Source organism: Melanotaenia boesemani, chromosome 6 (assembly GCF_017639745.1).
Source record: "Melanotaenia boesemani isolate fMelBoe1 chromosome 6, fMelBoe1.pri, whole genome shotgun sequence".
Taxonomy (NCBI): Eukaryota; Metazoa; Chordata; class Actinopteri; order Atheriniformes; family Melanotaeniidae; genus Melanotaenia; species Melanotaenia boesemani.
The window spans coordinates 34003490-34019503 of NC_055687.1; the positions used below are offsets into that span (position 1 = coordinate 34003490).

The 16014-nt window shown below is 41.9% G+C and overlaps 3 protein-coding genes across 7 annotated transcripts in view; 1 reads left to right on the forward strand and 2 right to left on the reverse strand.

Annotated features, from left to right (window-relative positions):
* Nucleotides 1-46: 46 nt before the first annotated feature.
* Nucleotides 47-3345, reverse strand: LOC121642431 (transmembrane protein 42-like). 4 transcript variants are annotated; one of them, XM_041989178.1, is made up of 4 exons: nt 3103-3299; nt 1979-2106; nt 1082-1228; nt 47-988 (listed from the first exon to the last, which is right to left on the reverse strand). In XM_041989178.1, the coding sequence occupies exons 1-4, from the start codon at nt 3164-3166 to the stop codon at nt 845-847; spliced, it is 483 nt and encodes a 160-aa protein (XP_041845112.1). In that variant the 5' UTR covers nt 3167-3299; the 3' UTR covers nt 47-844. The 4 variants fall into 4 exon arrangements, with proteins under 4 accessions (XP_041845112.1, XP_041845110.1, XP_041845111.1 ...); XM_041989176.1 differs by having other exon boundaries at nt 47-1228; nt 3103-3345; XM_041989177.1 differs by having other exon boundaries at nt 47-1228; nt 1979-2171; nt 3103-3119.
* Nucleotides 3346-3435: 90 nt separating this feature from the next.
* Nucleotides 3436-5438, forward strand: kiaa1143 (KIAA1143 ortholog). 2 transcript variants are annotated; one of them, XM_041989182.1, is made up of 3 exons: nt 3436-3641; nt 3889-4046; nt 4120-5438. In XM_041989182.1, exons 1-3 carry the CDS (start codon nt 3471-3473, stop codon nt 4280-4282), a joined length of 492 nt encoding a protein of 163 aa, XP_041845116.1. In that variant the 5' UTR covers nt 3436-3470; the 3' UTR covers nt 4283-5438. The 2 variants fall into 2 exon arrangements, with proteins under 2 accessions (XP_041845116.1, XP_041845115.1); XM_041989181.1 differs by having other exon boundaries at nt 3437-3641; nt 3889-4039; nt 4121-5438.
* A 1378-nt stretch (nt 5439-6816) lies between these two features.
* LOC121642416 (dolichyl-diphosphooligosaccharide--protein glycosyltransferase subunit STT3B-like) overlaps nt 6817-16014 on the reverse strand; it is a 71632-nt gene continuing 62434 nt past the window's right edge. The window contains exons 10-16 of the mRNA XM_041989152.1: nt 15114-15325; nt 14547-14734; nt 14267-14438; nt 12622-12795; nt 10841-10954; nt 10549-10758; nt 6817-8413 (exon numbers count right to left, since the gene is read on the reverse strand). Coding sequence (XP_041845086.1) covers nt 8333-8413; nt 10549-10758; nt 10841-10954; nt 12622-12795; nt 14267-14438; nt 14547-14734; nt 15114-15325 — 1151 coding nt within the window. The 3' untranslated portion in view covers nt 6817-8332. The remainder of the gene's footprint in view (nt 8414-10548; nt 10759-10840; nt 10955-12621; nt 12796-14266; nt 14439-14546; nt 14735-15113; nt 15326-16014) is intronic.

Sequence of the window (16014 nt, forward strand, 5' to 3'; positions counted from 1 at the left end):
GTTCAGGAGTTATTTTAGATTTGGTTGAAAAACAAAGCAAGACAAAAATGTTTAATTTAATTTAATACAAATGCAAAAATTTAAGTATTAAAAAAACGTCTTAAATCTTAAAAAATATAACAAATAGTGTCACAATCTGAGAAAAAAAGCTACCAGCTTGTCCAATGCGAACTTCTAGCTCAGATATTGTAGCTGACGGTGTTTATTCTGGAAGGAGCAGGACCGACTCTTTCCTCCTGTAGACCATTTTAACATCACAGCTTGCTGCTTGTCAAACTTCTTTACAAGGAAGTCAGAGTGTTTATTTCCAGATAACGTAAACCACCTCTTTAATTCCTGGTCTACACATAACCTGCCCCACGTCCTGTCTTTCTGCAGGCATCACATTCATTTCTACAGAGCTGCTGCCAGCTTACGATAAATAGAACTTACTGAGGAAAAGTATTTTTATGTTCAGTTCAAGATTCAGCAACTAAAGCCGTTGTCGTGTCACGATGCAGCTAAAATTCCACCAAAGAAAACAATTCCATCAAAAAGATTATGCATAACTGCTAATGTCCTCCTCACATCTTACAACAAAAATGTCCATGACTTCAGTCTTTATGTGCACCAGTTCTCTGTAAAATCCACTCAGGACAGAATAAACTGAAATGTCTTGTTGCAGGTGTTGAGGATTTGTTTTTACAAGACAGCAGTTTTGAATATGCACATCTGTACGCCAAAGTTTAAACTCCAGAAAACAAGAACTCCTTGGTTGTACTTAAAGACACAGACTCGCCCACTTCTTAAGAATTCTCTCCGCTTCTTTGTGCCTTCGAAAGTTGACGGAAATCTTCACGATGCATCACTTGTCCTTTTTGCCATCGTCTTGAGGGCGTGCGTGAGGTGCTGCATTATGAAGCACTAACAGTCCACACAGAGTGAGAGAGATGCCGGCCCACCACAGAGCCATGTGTGTCTCTCCAAAGATGAGCCTCCCCAGGACGCCCTGCAAACACAGCAAGTGGAGATGTTTGTTGTCACTGTGAGAGTTGTTTGTTACAGCGAATGGACAAATGGAGGGCGACTGCAGACGGCTTACAGAGGAGATGAAGTTGGAGGCAGTGGTGGTGACAGTAGCCCTGGCTGAGGAGGAGGAGTAATGGAGAGCCTTGGAGAAGAAAGCCCACATGACGGCGTTACAGGTGAAGAGCAGACCTCCACACAGCAGCCGGAGGGGGATGTGGAGCTAAAGAGGGACAACAGCAATGAGGACCTCCAGCGCCTGTTCTACAGCGTAAAAGCTGTATGAATTATGGCCACATCATGTATAATAATTGGCTTCCTGTTGCATTATTTGTCTTCATCTCAAGCATTAGCATACATTCATGGCCTGGGGGCCAGGGCCAAAGGTGATTTGTTTGTATGAGGCCAGTCATTAATCTCAGACTATCATGGTTAAACTGAGGCTGTAAGAGCCGATTTCTGATCAGTTGGATGCACATTAAGCCATGTGGATCTGTCTACCACTATGTGTCCTGCTGCACAGCTCTGGAGCTGGTAGGCTACTCACTGCAAATTCATCAGTCCTGGGAACTGAGGTAAGGTCAAGCTAGCCCCTTTATGTTTTCACAACAATGTAAAGATGCTAGCTCTGCTGCTTGTTAAGCTACAGTTTATCATGTTTGCAAACTAAATCTTCTGCGACATAACTCACAAATATAAATCTGTTTTCTGAATTGTTCTGAAAATGCTGAAAGTTGTTATTTACAGGTTTTCAGACACCCAGCATTTCACAAGCCGGGTTAACAAGAATTACGCTTGAAGTTGCAGTATGACCAGAATTTCTTCATAACGCTGTTTCAGCAGTTCATGAAGCTTATTATTATTTCGACATCAGCTTGAGAGCATTGTGCTAACACAAGAGGGAACTAAAGAAAGTGGAACTACACCGGACAGCTAACCGGAATAAAACTAAAGCTACAGCGTGTCGAGTTACCCAGTCGCAGACTGGAGATCCGCCGTCAGTTTCTGTCCCGTCGCGCAGTCCTGACTCGCACATCTCCTTCAGGTAGTCCGAACCAAGCGACAGCTTGGCTGACAGAGAGGCAGCGGCGCCGAGAAAACCCGCTAAAAGCGCATAAAGAGAGCCCGAAAACATGTCGGCACGGTGTCAGAACACTTCCAGAGACCTAGGATACAGAATTACTACATTAACAGAAGTGGAGTAAACCAAACTGAAGTTCGCTTCTGATTTGTCATATCCAGAAACTGTTTTATTAGACCAGACGACGTTAAACCAGGTCCCGCTCAAAAACTACAGTACAAAAACTATTCAAATCTGGACGGAATTTTCTGAACAACATATAGATTATTTAACACAATTTCTTATTTGTAAAAATGCAAAAACTGGATTTTTTAAAATAATTAGCCTTCCTTATCACATTTGATCAGGTTCTGACTAATTAATTATATAAATAAATATAAATAAATTGCAACATTTAAGACTGTACAGATCTGGAATGCATAATACATTTAAGTACTGAACTGCATTTATAGGTAGCTATTGCAATTTTAATTTTTTATTTATTATTTATTTTTATTTTCGTAATAGAACCTGATCCAAAGTGGTCTGGATACAAAAAAAATATTAACTAATCTGCTGTTAAAAGAAAAAGAGAGAAAGAGAGATTTTAACATAAATGAAGGATTTAAAAATCAGAACCCTTTTTTTTTAATCTACTTTCTCCGTTGAACATTTAGTCCAGATATAAAAAGTCCAAAGAGTTTTTGAGCAGGTTGTTGGTCAAATGTGATCATGGTCCCTAAAAAGGCGGTGGAAACGCCCTTTATTACAATGGCCGACAGGTGCAAATACAGAAAAAGCGTAAATGAAAACGACTGCAAGAAAAAAACGCTGCAAATTCGGTGCGTTTTCACCCAAGAGACAGACAACGGTGAGAACAGAACTGGTGGGAAGTTTGAGCAGAGCACAGGGAGAGAAACTACATTACCAAAACTTTTTACTATGCTTACATCAATAACTTAAAACAGCTGACTTTTTTCTAATGTTGTACAAGATTGAGGCCAAATGTAATAAATAAATAGATAAAAAATACGTACCTATATGTAGTTTCTCTCCCTGTGCTCTGCTCAAACTTCCCACCAGCTCTGTGCTTCTCACCATTGTCTGTCTCTCAGGTGAAGACACACTGCGGGCCACAGAAACCCAGAGACTTCCGTTGTGTCAGTGAATTTGCAGCGTTGTCTTCTTGCAGTTGTTTTTGTTTATGCAGCGCTTGTCTGTATTTTCAGCGAATTTGCACCTGTCGGCCACCGTACTTACGTCTGCCTATGCTACGACTCAAAAGCCAACTTCTGCGTCGTCTTTTTTATTTCGAAGAAGAAGAACGTTTCCGATGTCATGACACGTTCGCCAATCACAGTAGCTCATGTAGTCAAATGACTTACAAGGCGCATCTGAATGACGTATGTTTTGGTTCGCTAGCTGGGAAGTTTCTTTTTTAAGCTGTTTGTTGTGCTTCATAATGAATAAGAATAAAGCCAGTGGCGTGGCGTGGGTGAAACCAGCGGAGCCGTCCTTTCTGAAGAAGTTTAAAAGTGATTCTGGATACAAAGAAGGGCCTAATGTTGACACGAAGGTAACGTTAATGGACGGGAAAGCTGGCGTGTTCGGATCCAAGACATGCTAGTTTGTGTCCTATTAATATAAATGTTTATAATGAAGCTCATTAGTATCAAGTCGGATGACTTGTAATTTCCGCTCATATCACTACATGTTTACAGTTGTGTGTTTTCTTTGTTTTTATTTGCTACAATGTTACGTTGCTATTCTTCCCCCCATATCTTCAGTGCGCCTTTCATTCAGGCTGTTTCTGTATTTCTCAGCGTCAGGTGATGCCGACTCCGGATGATGACAGTGGGAGCGACCGAGAAGACGAGTTGCCTCAAGTGGTGGTCCTAAAAGGAGGAGACCTGTCCGAAGAGGAGGTGAAGAAGATCAAAGATGAAATGCGAACTGAGGGGGGTGCAAAAAAAGGTCAGATTGGATTATTAAATGTTACTGGATGTGGTGAATGGTGCTGTCCTGGCTACACTCACATCTCTATCTGATCTACAGATGATGCTGCTGATGGCAAAATCCTTTTCAAGAAACCTGCCAAGCGCTCCTCCTCAGACAAGTTCCAGGGCATCACTGCCAGCTCCAGCAAAAAGAAGAAGACTGATGGAGGAGGGGAAGAGGAGGAGGAGGAGAAGAAGGAGAAGTCAGGAAAGAAAATAAAAAATAACAGCCTCCTGTCGTTTGGAGGGGAGGAGGAGGAAGAGGAAGACTAAAATGTTACTAGTAAAAGGAACTCTTGAGAACAAAGTAAGGAGTGTGTATAACAAGTTAAAGCCACTGTGCAGCCGGTCTGATATTCTGCAGGTCAGTTCCAGTGTGTCTCTTCCCACTGTCCCATTCATCCTGGTGTGCTGTAAATATCAGCTTTCAACTTTATTTAGTGTGAACATTCGAAAATACTTCATTTCCACAAAACCCAAGAGGGGGAAAAAAAAACGAAAAAAAAAAAACCCAGTTTGATTAATAACTAATTCTGCCTTTAAACATGGCTTCATAATATTGATTACAGGTGACCAATAACTGTTTTTTGTTTTGGATCTGATTCCCAGTTGGCAGAACATCTGAGAAGGTTTGCACTGTGATCTGTCTGCTCAAACTTCTGCTTCAGGTTTTTTTTTTTTTCATTTCCTAGCCTATAATCAGTCAGCAAACACAGAAATCTGCTCACTCTTGGATATTCCAGTTGATGCAAAGAGCAAAAAAAAACCTTTTGTGTCACTACAATCAGTTACCTGTGGTGGAGCTCATTGGTCATTTCATTAAAATCAGTTAATCCAGCTCACTGGGAAGCTTTGTTGTCTGCTAATAGATCACATGGAGCAGGTCTCACGTCACAATCTGTAAAATTTCTATGTTTCACTGATTGAGCAACATAAACTTAAGTTGCCCGTTAAAATGAGACACTTCAGTGACACAAATCTAAATACTGAATTTGTTATCCTGTGTTGTCAGCATGCACCGCACTTGGAAACAACCCCGACCCTCATGTTTACCTTGTGATCCCAGCTGTGGGATCATTCAGCCCGTGCCGCCATGCCAGCATGACCCCACGCTCCCGTCAGCTCCTCTTCATCAGTCTTATCTGTGGTGGAGCTGGTGTTACTAAATGTTTGTAAAAGTCATTTTAAACTTTGAATCCATTCAGTGGTATCCTGAATGTGTGACTGATCTGGCTTCGACAACGGAGCTGTTCATGTAGAGGATGCATTCTTGTCAATGCGGCTGTGCATTATGAGTTTCTGTTGTAGTGGATGTTTTTGTTTAGATTATTGCAACTGTGACATTTGATCAAACATTAAAACTGTATTGGACTCTATTTTTTTTACTCTTCTGCTTCAATCTCTATTTAAAAAAAAAAAAAAAGTAAAGCAAATAATATTGATTACAGAGTGAACAACTGTTTCAGGTTTTTGTTGATTCTCATTTTAATAACTAATAAGCATGTAGATGTACTGTACAGTATACGCACTCAGTATCTACTCAGGTCTCCTTTCACATGAGTTCAGGTTTTATACAAGTCCAGACTGGTTTGGTAGCGGCCTTCAGCTGCACTTTGGGGTTTGGTGTTTCATCCTCCTCTTCAGTCAGCCACAGTTTCTCTGTGGGGTTTAGTTCAGGTGAGTTTGCTCCTCAGCCATTAAACCAGGTGTTGGTACTTTACTTGTGTGGTCAGGTGCCCTGACCTGCTGGAAAATGAATCCAGCATTTCTGGGAAGCATGAGGATTTCCTGGTAGATGACTACACTGACTTTGGACTGATGGAGCAGAGCAGATCTACCAGTTTCAGAATAGATTTTAAGATTCTTTTACTGGTTTTAAAGCCTGTTAATGGTCCTGGTCTGGAGTATTTTATCTGAACTGCTCTTACATGATGAGTCTGATGAACCACCAGGTCTTCAGGGTACTTCATCAATTCCCAAAGTTAGAACTAGATTCCAAGGGGAGAGAACTTTCTTTTCCTCTGGTCCACGTTTGTGGAACAACCTCCCTGAGGACACGAGGAAATGTTTTTAACACCAAACTGAAAATCCACCTTTTGAACATTGTCTTTGTTTGAATGGATATTTATTTCCACCTTACGTTTTAAGGTATTCTGTTTAGTATTTTATTCTAATTTTAGTTGTAATGCAGTTAAATTTACTATTTATCTGTTAATTTATTTTTATTTATTCTATTTCAGTGTTTTAAAGCATTCGAATTTCATCATGACTCCCATTTAGAGGATCTCAGGTTTTAGTACAGGACAACCCAATTCAGTCCTACGAGGGCTGCAGTCTTCCAGGCTTTCAACATTTCCCTGCTCCAACTACTTAAGTTCTGCACAATCCATCCATCCATTTTCTACACCACTTAGTCCAACTCAGGGTCACGGAGAAGCTGGAGCCGATCCCAGCAGTTAGCAGGGGAGAGTCGGAGTACGCCCTGGACAGGTCGCCAGTCCATCACAGGGCCAAGAGGGAGATGAACCTCCCTCCAGCCGAAGCTCGAACCAGCGACCTTGCTGTGAGGCTGCGGTGCTAACCACCACGCATTAATTTGAGCCAGGTGTGCAGGACTGCGGCCCTCGTAGGACTGGACTGACTCAGATACAGTATTTTGGGTTTTTGCAGCTGTAAGCAAGAATCATCTAAATGATAAGAAGATGCTTAAATTCTCTCACTTTGTAATGAAAAATGAAAAACAGCATAAAAGTCGTTATTTCAACCTCTTTATTCAAAAAGGCATATTTCATTCTCACACCTGCATCCAGATCATTACAACTGATGGGAGAACCTTTCGGAGCCAAATAAAATCCTTGCATCATGGGACGGGACGCTGCTCGCTGCAGTGTCTGCAGCCTCCGTGTAATAAATACGGCCACTGACTCACAGCTCTGGATAATGATGTGATTTTTAGGTTTTTGAAATTAAGGCCTACACCATCCTCTTTAGCTGGATTCTCTTACATCGTCTGACAAAAATGTTGCAACAGGATCAGAGTTAGCTCCCACAAGATGGAAATATTTACAACAGACCGAGCACGGAGAACTGAGTTCTGCTTCACAGAGGGAACAAAGACAAGTGACGGGAATTCAGCCGATCAGAAAGCTCCAGTGTGTAATGTTGCAGTAACTCTGGAAGCAAAAAGCCTGATGCTGACAAGCCCGAAGGTTCTAGAAATCATCAGGAAGGTGTGAACTGTGAGAGCAGATCCTGGTGCTGTGCCAGGATCTGCTCGGCAGTTCAAAGGAAACGGAGCCTCCAGGGGGATCTCTGGAAGCTCGACTTGCTGACGGCAGGTTGTGTGGACGAGCAGCTGGCTCCCCCCCGTTTACACCCACCGCCAGCAGCAACAAGGAGGACGAGGACTATGAGCTCAGCTAAGTTTAAAGTGGTAGTGACGGGATCTTGTGACAAACTGAGTTAACGTTTAGCTTGTCTTGTTCAGTACAGAGTGAATGATAAAAGAAAATCCACCGAGCTACAATCAGAGCGTGTCAGACGTTTCTTTCAGTTCTGATGTGTCCAGAAAGGAACTTAATTGGAGCTGATCAGACAAGTTGTAAAAAGACCACCTGACAGCAGCTCTTACAGTCAGACATTCAGTTGTTTTATAGCTAATAATCATAATAAAACCCAAAAGGATGGTTTAGTGAGGTGCAGCAGATCAGAGTCCAGGCTGGTCTTACTGTAAAGATGATGGATGTTCTCTACAAAGCGGGCCCTAAATTTAACCTTCGATTGTTCTGATCTGAGCTGGAGGTTTGTTTACAACCACTCTCATCTCCCATGAGATGACCCGGCTTCAGGTTGAAGCAGCTTCAGGTTTAGATCTGAGACCTGATGAGTCGTCCATTTTCTGCATGACACATAAAAAAATAAAAGAAAAAGAAAAGCAGCCCCCCTAAACTCAGTCCCCTGATGAAGGACAGTTAATCTCTCATGCTCTCGCTCCCAACATCTTCAAGTACAAAAAGAAAAGTCAAAAGGTCACAGTTCGTCAGTTACAACCAGTGCGGGTTGGGGGGGTTGGGTCTCCATCTCTTCTCCACCCTCAGAGGTCAGCTGGGCTTCAGCGTGTGATGGTACAGTTTCCAGCCTGGACCTTAAGACGAGGACGTTCAGGGGTCTGGAGACCGTCGTTCGTCTTGACCCTAGCTGCGAGTTGTTGTTGAAAGTTGTGTGTGAGATCTTCTCCGCCCTCCCGTCCAGTCTGCCTCTGCTGCTCTTCCTATAAAGATTTCTTGGTCAGTTTCTTGCCCTTCTTGAGGGACAGCTTGTTCTTGACGTATCCTCGCTTCCTCTTGGCCGTCTGCAGAAGGGAAAACATGACACATTTCTACTCTTCATGCACAGAAGCCCGACATGTAGGCAGCAGAAACTCGATGTTGAGTGTTTGATGATGCAGCTGACAATAACATAAATGAGTCTGAAGCCTGAAAGATAAAAATGGCAACTCTCCCAGTTACTGTTACGTTGCAAATCGTGCAGCGCAGCTCCGATTCTTTAATGCTGCAGTAATTCCCAGGCTGCTCACGTCTGTTCGCTGAACATCATCTGTTCATTTCTGAATTATGCATTTGTTTACATCCTGCACGGCGTATCAAATCTACTGTGTTTTCTTATACATAAACTTTCAGGTTAAGGTATGCAGGTCTCCACCTGAGTTTCTCACTGCAGCAAAACTTCACACAGCTGCTGTTAAGTTTTAAAAGCTGAATCTATAAACATGATGTCCTGGTCTTGGTCTTTGTCTAATCCTCACTGGGGACATGGTCACATGTGCACACCACACTCGTCTTTGAACACATTCATCCCTGTAGTGCTTCGACTCACACTCACTAACAGACACACTTCTACAGTCTCCGTGTTGTCCTGTGGGTTTAATCACAATAGTTTCTGTTGTGTTTTTATATTATTGTTGCTGGTTTGGTTATTTTTCATGTTTTTCTCAGTTTGTTTTCTTATAGGTGCTCCTGATGATGGTCTGCTTTTTTAACCCTGGAAAGTTTGCATTAAGAAAAAAATTTCTTTGCATTTATTCTTTCATTCACACAATAATAAGAATCAGATGAGTTAATAATATAATAATAGTGAAATGGTTAATCAGAAAGAGTAAAGGGATAACACGTAACACCCAAACCAAGTGACAGAGATGGTTCAGGCAGGGTTCCATAAATCTTTACTGAAATTCATTTTAGTCACTGAAAAATAACTAAACAGTAGAGTTAAAGGGTTAAAATCTGGCTGTCTGGTTTTTCATGTATGGATGCTTTTTATTATTTCTATCTTTCTCCTTTTTCTTCTCACATCCCCTCTTCCTCTTGTTCCCTCTGTCAGGTCCAGCACACTGACCAGTAGTAACCAAATTCCAGAACAGTACTCCAATACCACGGACAGCCTTAAATCCACAGAGCTTCATCTCCTTTCTGTCCTTTAGGCTCCTCTTGGTAAAGCTAATTTGTTCAGTACAACACGTTTCCTTAGCTAGGTAGCTATTATTTTGAAGGATTGGTTTATATGAAGTTATAACATGAACTAATATGGATCATATAATGGTTTTGTTTTAACTTTGGTTTGAATTATAATTAGATTGAACTGTGACTTGACATTTAGTTTTAGTCATATTTTAGTCATCTGATGTCATCTGTAACTGAGATGGAAACGTTGCAGTTAATTTCCATCTGAGACTAATTGATCCTGAGCTTCTCTGATAAATAACATCGACATGACAGCTGTGGATCTACAAGTTCACTGACTTGCAAAAGCACCTGTAGTTCATGACACAACGTTAGCTTTAGCAGGATTAGCTCTGTGTGGATTTCAGGAAGGCAGATATGGCTTTGAATTCCTGGCATTAGTTCAGCCTGACATCAGCTAATCAATCAGTGTTTATGTGGTTACCTTCATCCTTAAAACACACAGAGATGAAGTCCGACTGGATCTCAGCTCTGCCCACCGTTCCACTCAACTACACCTAGTCCGACTGGATTTTAGCTCCGCCCACCGTTCCACTCAACTACATCTAGTCCAACTGGATCTCAGCTCCTCCCACCGTTCCACTCAACTACATCTAGTCCGACTGGATCTCGCTTCTGCTGAAAGTTTTGTCTTGTTCCTGTGTCGTCACGTCCTCATGCGTTTAGTTATTGTCCGGTTTTATCAGAAATCGTTCCTGACAGAGTGAACACTGATCCACTGAGCTGCTGTTTGTGTTTTTTTTTTATCTAGGCAGAGTTGTAACCCAGTTAAAACCCATGAAATCTGCAACCTCCTGACAGGCTGTTGGTACTCGGCTGTGGATGTAAACACACACACACGTAGAAGGAGTGTGCTTCATTAGATCAGCAGCTGAAACAAAAGGTCTGCTGGGTGTGTGTACGGCACAGAACTCCTGTACTCGATGTCGGCTGCGTGGACGAGTTGTGGTGGCAGATGCCAGCTTACCTTTTTAGAGGTGTACTTCTGCCTGGTGGTGTCGGTGCTCCGCAGCTTGTGCTCCAAGCGGTCCCTGTTCTCCAGCTTTTTGACCTTATAAATCCTGACCAGCCAGTGCTCCGAGGTGAAGGCCTCCTCCAGGTGCTTCAGCTTGATGTCCTTGTTGCCGATCTCAGCGTTACGTGTCCGGTCAAAGCCCGGAGGCGTCCGGAAGTCCAGCTAAGCAGACGGGAAAACCAGACCGTTTCAGTTAGCCGCGTAAAGACCCAAATGCAACACGTGACCTTCGATGGTGTCCTACCTGCATCTCTCCAAAGCGGTAGTAGGACATTTTATACATGAGGCAGTTGAGGAGCGTAGGCGAGCCGGCTTTGTCCACTCTGAACTCTCCCTGAGGGGTGAAGTAGTCACTTTCCTGGGTGGAGAAGTGAGATGTGGAGACATTTTCCTTTATGATTTGATTATACAGTATCATCTAAAATATTTCTAAGCCAGGAAGAAAAACTGTTTTATCTTTTATATCTTTCTTACTGAATAGATCTGACTTACATTTCTCTTTATTTTTGTTACTAAAATAAAAGCAAACTGCACAAAATAAAACCAACAGAAAGTCAATAAACAGAAGAAATATAAAGGAGCTTATATCTGCCTCTTTATCACATTTACAAAATGTTCATCATTAACACGTTTACCATATACTTGACATTTATTAATACACCTCTGTAAAAAACTATTTATTGTCCAGCCTCCTGGTGGTGAAGCTGCTCCTCACACTGATACGTCTTCATATTTCTTTATTACAGTTTTCATTTTTTTCCTGAAGACAGCTTCAGTTTCTGCTGTTTGAATGTTTTAATCCACAGTTTCCTCAGTTTAGTCCTAAATACGGTTTTTCTTCAACTATCTCAGTTGCTTTTAAATTTATAACAACTTTCCTTTTTATAAAAAGGTTTGTTAATGAAACACAACATTCCACTAAATCCTGAAATGTTTACAGGGTAATGTGCGAATTAAAGGCTTTTTGGCTCTTTTTTTTTTCGTGTTAATGACTAAAGGCTCTAAAATGAAAAGTGACTGTAAACCTGAACCTCCGCAGACTTCAGTACCATCATCCTGTTCTACAACATCAGCAGAACCGGGTCATTTAACGACACCTTTGCATTATTTAACAGTTTGTTCTCCACATTTTCACTTTTAGATTTTCTATGTGTGCTTTCAATTTATTTCTAATCTACTGTCACCCCTAGAAACGTTGTTTATTCGACTGGTTTAAATTTAATACCGTCTATAGTAACTTCTGTTTGTATTGTGAGGCGAGTCAGATCAGGTGGTCAGCAGTACTACACATGTGGAAATGTACACACGAGTACGTTTAAAATAACTTCGAGAGCTTAAAAAGTTCTTCTGATCATAATGTGAAATAATGACTTTATAAAATGTTTTGTGATTTTGTACACTGATTGTAAGTTATGGGCTGTAATGAACATCTAGATGTCAAATAAATTAAATATGTAAATAAATGAAATGAGATAGAAATGAAAATGTGAAAATATATATATATATATATATATATATATTTACATTTATATATACACACATACCACTTTATTGCCAAAAGTATTGTCTCACCTGCCTTGACTCTCGTATAAACTTATTAGACGTCCCGTTCTTAATCAAATTAGTTCACTGGAACTAAGAGCGACCCATTCCTGTGGCCATGGAAATGATTGGAACACCTGATTTCAGTTATTTGGATGGGTGAGTGAATAGTTTATACTGTGTGTGTGCGTGTGTGTAATAGAATAAATAAATAAAATATGTCAATGAGTACTTGAGGGAAACTTTTTTCTCCAGACATTTCAGGTTGTTTCTAATGTTTTGTAAACATCTTGGAAACGTACTTCTACTTTTTTTTGCACTAAAACAGGAAGAAAATGTGGAGTTTTCATTATCTACAGGTTCTTACGCTGTCATGTTACTGGAGAGCAGACTGTGCTGTATGTGGTCCCTGACCTAAAATAAGTTTTATGTTTTAAAGTCAGAAGTGTGTGTTTCTGTGTGAGACAGAGATGCCTGGCTCACCCTGATGTCCTTGGGGTGCTCCCCCTCTGCGATGCGCACCATCCACAGGAACTTGTTTATGTCATCACCCGAGTATCCAATCACACCTCCGAAGATGATGAGGACGTAGTCGACGTCCAGAGACCTCATGATTTCGTACGCTGCCGTCTCATTGGAGGACATGGCTTTGCCCACCTGGACACAGACGAACAGACTGAGTTAAAACAGCTCTGGTGATTCAAATCATCCTGCTGTGTGAGGAAACGACTGGCTGCTTCACACTGAAACCAAGAAGAGGAGTTGATCTGGAACAGATGAACACACGAACACTAGAAAAGTTCCGGCAGAATGAGTCTGTATTTTGTTTGGTTGCAGATTCTTTGTAAGAGGTAGTACACGTGCAGCTTTGCTTCCAGACTTGTCCGTATTTGTCTGGAGTGGTTTTCCTGCTTGGAAGCTCTGAGGGGACCCAGCTTTTTCAGGTGCCGGTCCAAAACTGTGGAATGAGCTCCACCTCCACATTAGACAAGCTTCCCCATGGTTCATTTTTCAAACTCTTCTTAAAACCCATTTTTATTCTTTGGCTTTCAGCCTAGTGAGACTGTGGTTTGTTTTATTTGTTGGTTTTATTTGTTTTTAATCTGCTTATTCTTTTAAAATTGTTTGTTTTTAAACCGTTTTAAAAACAATGAACAGCTATTTTATTATATTATTTATTCCCTGTTGATTGTTGTATTTTCTGTGTTGTTTCGTCCAGTTATGTCCTGCACTTCGTTTTAACGGTGGTTGTTTTAAAGGGCTTTATAAATAAAGTTGAGCTGAGTTGTTACGCCAGGTCTGACTTGTTGTTCAATGTTTTGCCCACATGGTGGCAGAACATACAAAGACAACAACTCAGAACTTGGCCTAAAGTCCAAAGATCTTTTCTGTGCCCTCTCTGGAAAATGTCATGTGGTTAATAAAAGATGGAGGGAGAAATGTGAGAGGATTTAATCTGCACCAAGAACCAAACTGACTCAGATTTAAAACTACACTTCATAAAACGTATACAGTGCATCAGGTATCATGAATCACAGAGCTGATAATATAAACACACCCACCACTTCATCAGGTTCACCTGTCCAACTGCCTGCTAACACAAATATCTAATCAGCCAATCACGTGGCAGCAACTCAATACATCTAGTCATGTAGGCGTGGTGAAGAAGACTTGAAGTTCAATCTGAGCATCAGAATGAGAAGAAAGAGGATTTAAGTGACTTTGAACAAGTATTTACTGGGATTTTCACACACAGCCATTTTTAAAGAAGAGAAAATATCCAGAGAAGAAGAATGGGAAGACTGGTTGGAGATGATAGGAAGGCAATAGAAAGTCAAATAAGCACTGGTTCCATCAGGTATCTTCTATTAGGTCTGCAGAACAGCATCATGTCAATATGGAGCAAAACCTCTAAGGAATGTTTCCTACACCTTTTTAATCTATCACACTAAGAAGATCTGAAAGAAAAAGAGGATACAACCGGGTACTAGCACGGTGGAGCTCATAAAATGCCAGTGAGTGTAAGACATGATATTTTTTTATCTAAAAAGTAAAGAAAAAGCAGGTAAAAGGTAACAGGCTGCTCACACAGTGCAGCACTGTGTTCTCAAACATGGAGGGAACTCACCAGAGCTATATGGCTGTTGTTCCACGTGTTGTTGTCCACCAGCGTGGTCCTGTTGGCCATGCCTGCTATCTGGTAGCCGTAGTCCCACCACGACATCACTCTGGCGTGCTCGTCTGTGTTCTGCCTCAGCCAATAGTACGCTTCCCTGAAGTCGTCCAGGATGTTACGGGAACTGTCGATAGATTCGCAGGGTGAGAAAGATCCTCATGCTTCAAGACTCGTCGCTTGAAATGTGATAAAACTGATCCTGTTAGGCCTTCAAACTGATCACACAGCTCACCCATCGTGGTTGTAAGACGCCAGCACCACGCTGGGGCTGGAGTAGGCGTTGCTGGTTACCCAGGTGCAGTGGACAGCGAACATCATGAGCAGCATCAGCATCAACATGGTCACTATGGACTTGATGTTGGGGCCCAGACCCTCCTCGGCCTTTTCCTGCTCTGACACATGTTTCCGCACCTTGCCAGCCTGCAGGAAGGAGCAGCTTGTGAAGGTTACCGAAGCTAAAACAGGACGCTGTAAAAATGAGCCGTTAATGCCTGCAGGACAGTTTATTCACTACAGACGATTAACTGAGACACTTTATGGAGTCAAACTCAGCAATGACTTTCAGAGGACCTGTGATCAGTTGGTACTGAATCATCCGCTCCGCAGATTTACAGAAACACCATTGGTTTCTCAGTTTTTTAAGTATCAGAGGTTAGAAGAGGTCAATTAGCACACACTGAGGCCTATGAGTTTATATACAGTTTAGGTATCACCTAAAAGAAAGCAGCAGTATATCAACAACATGACTGACATCACTGATGAGACGGACATAAAGGAGACGAGCTGAACGAGCCCTGACCTTATCGTAAAGGTTGCCTGCGTTCTTTCTGTCATCCTCGTCACTGCTGTCCTCTGCAGGCGGGCTCTGCCTCTTCAGGTCGTCACCCAGGTAGTGTTCAAAGACGCTGGAGAAGGCCACGGCCGACAGCATGCACACCACCGGCGTCAGAGTCAGCATCAAACGCACCATCACGCCCGCAAAGTACACGGCGCTGATCGCATACAAGGCCACTAGAGACAGGACAGCAGAGAGACGTGAGGTTAGAGGCAGGATGGTAGTTTCATTTCATTCTACAGTTTAACCAGTTTACTCCTGTTCACATCACATTAGAGTGCAAACTTATTTTAGACAGTGATCTGAAATTCATGCGCTCTGTTTTAGGTAAAGCGTATGGTGGACAAGAGGAAATATTCCTGCAGTTATATAAGTACAGAGCTTCATGTACACATGTGGCTCTACTGAGGTGATTTAGAGGAAACCGGCTCAGAGCAGTCCTCACTGATCCGTGGACCAAAAAACAGCATCCGTGTCATTAAAACAAGTCCAGCTGAGTTGTACTGATATCAAAAGCAGGTTCTGGTTAGAAACACCTAACGGCATCATCCCATCCACAAGCTCCTGGTCATAGTTGGGTAAAGCTTTCTGAGATGCTGGGTAAGGGTTAAGAAACAGAATGAGGTGATTTGCTAATTATTTCAACTAAATAAACAATGTTGAAAGAAAGGAACGCTGACGTCAGTGCAGAGGAAACACATTTCAGACAACCTGGAGTAAAGACCACAAAACGACCAGTCAGACCGGATCAGATGGAGTTGATGTGCAATGCAAAAAATAAATAATACACACATTTTTAGCTCATAGAAATGTAGCTAACATAGCTTACACTGATTGTGGGAACGCCCCATTTCCCTAACCTTAA

Excerpts from the sequence above, each read along its gene's own strand:
- LOC121642431 (XM_041989176.1), bottom strand. The coding sequence starts at position 3,166 with ATGGTGAGAAGCACAGAGCTGGTGGGAAGTTTGAGCAGAGCACAGGGA. Across the intron at positions 2,107-3,102 it reads GGGAGAGAAACTACATATAG|GTTTTCTCGGCGCCGCTGCC; the intron begins GTACGTATTTTT and ends CGCTTTTAGCGG. Across the intron at positions 1,229-1,978 it reads GATCTCCAGTCTGCGACTGG|CTCCACATCCCCCTCCGGCT; the intron begins GTAACTCGACAC and ends GTCCCTCTTTAG.
- kiaa1143 (XM_041989181.1), top strand. The coding sequence starts at position 3,471 with ATGTTTTGGTTCGCTAGCTGGGAAGTTTCTTTTTTAAGCTGTTTGTTG. Across the intron at positions 3,642-3,888 it reads GGCCTAATGTTGACACGAAG|CGTCAGGTGATGCCGACTCC; the intron begins GTAACGTTAATG and ends TGTATTTCTCAG. Across the intron at positions 4,040-4,120 it reads TGAGGGGGGTGCAAAAAAAG|ATGATGCTGCTGATGGCAAA; the intron begins GTCAGATTGGAT and ends TCTGATCTACAG.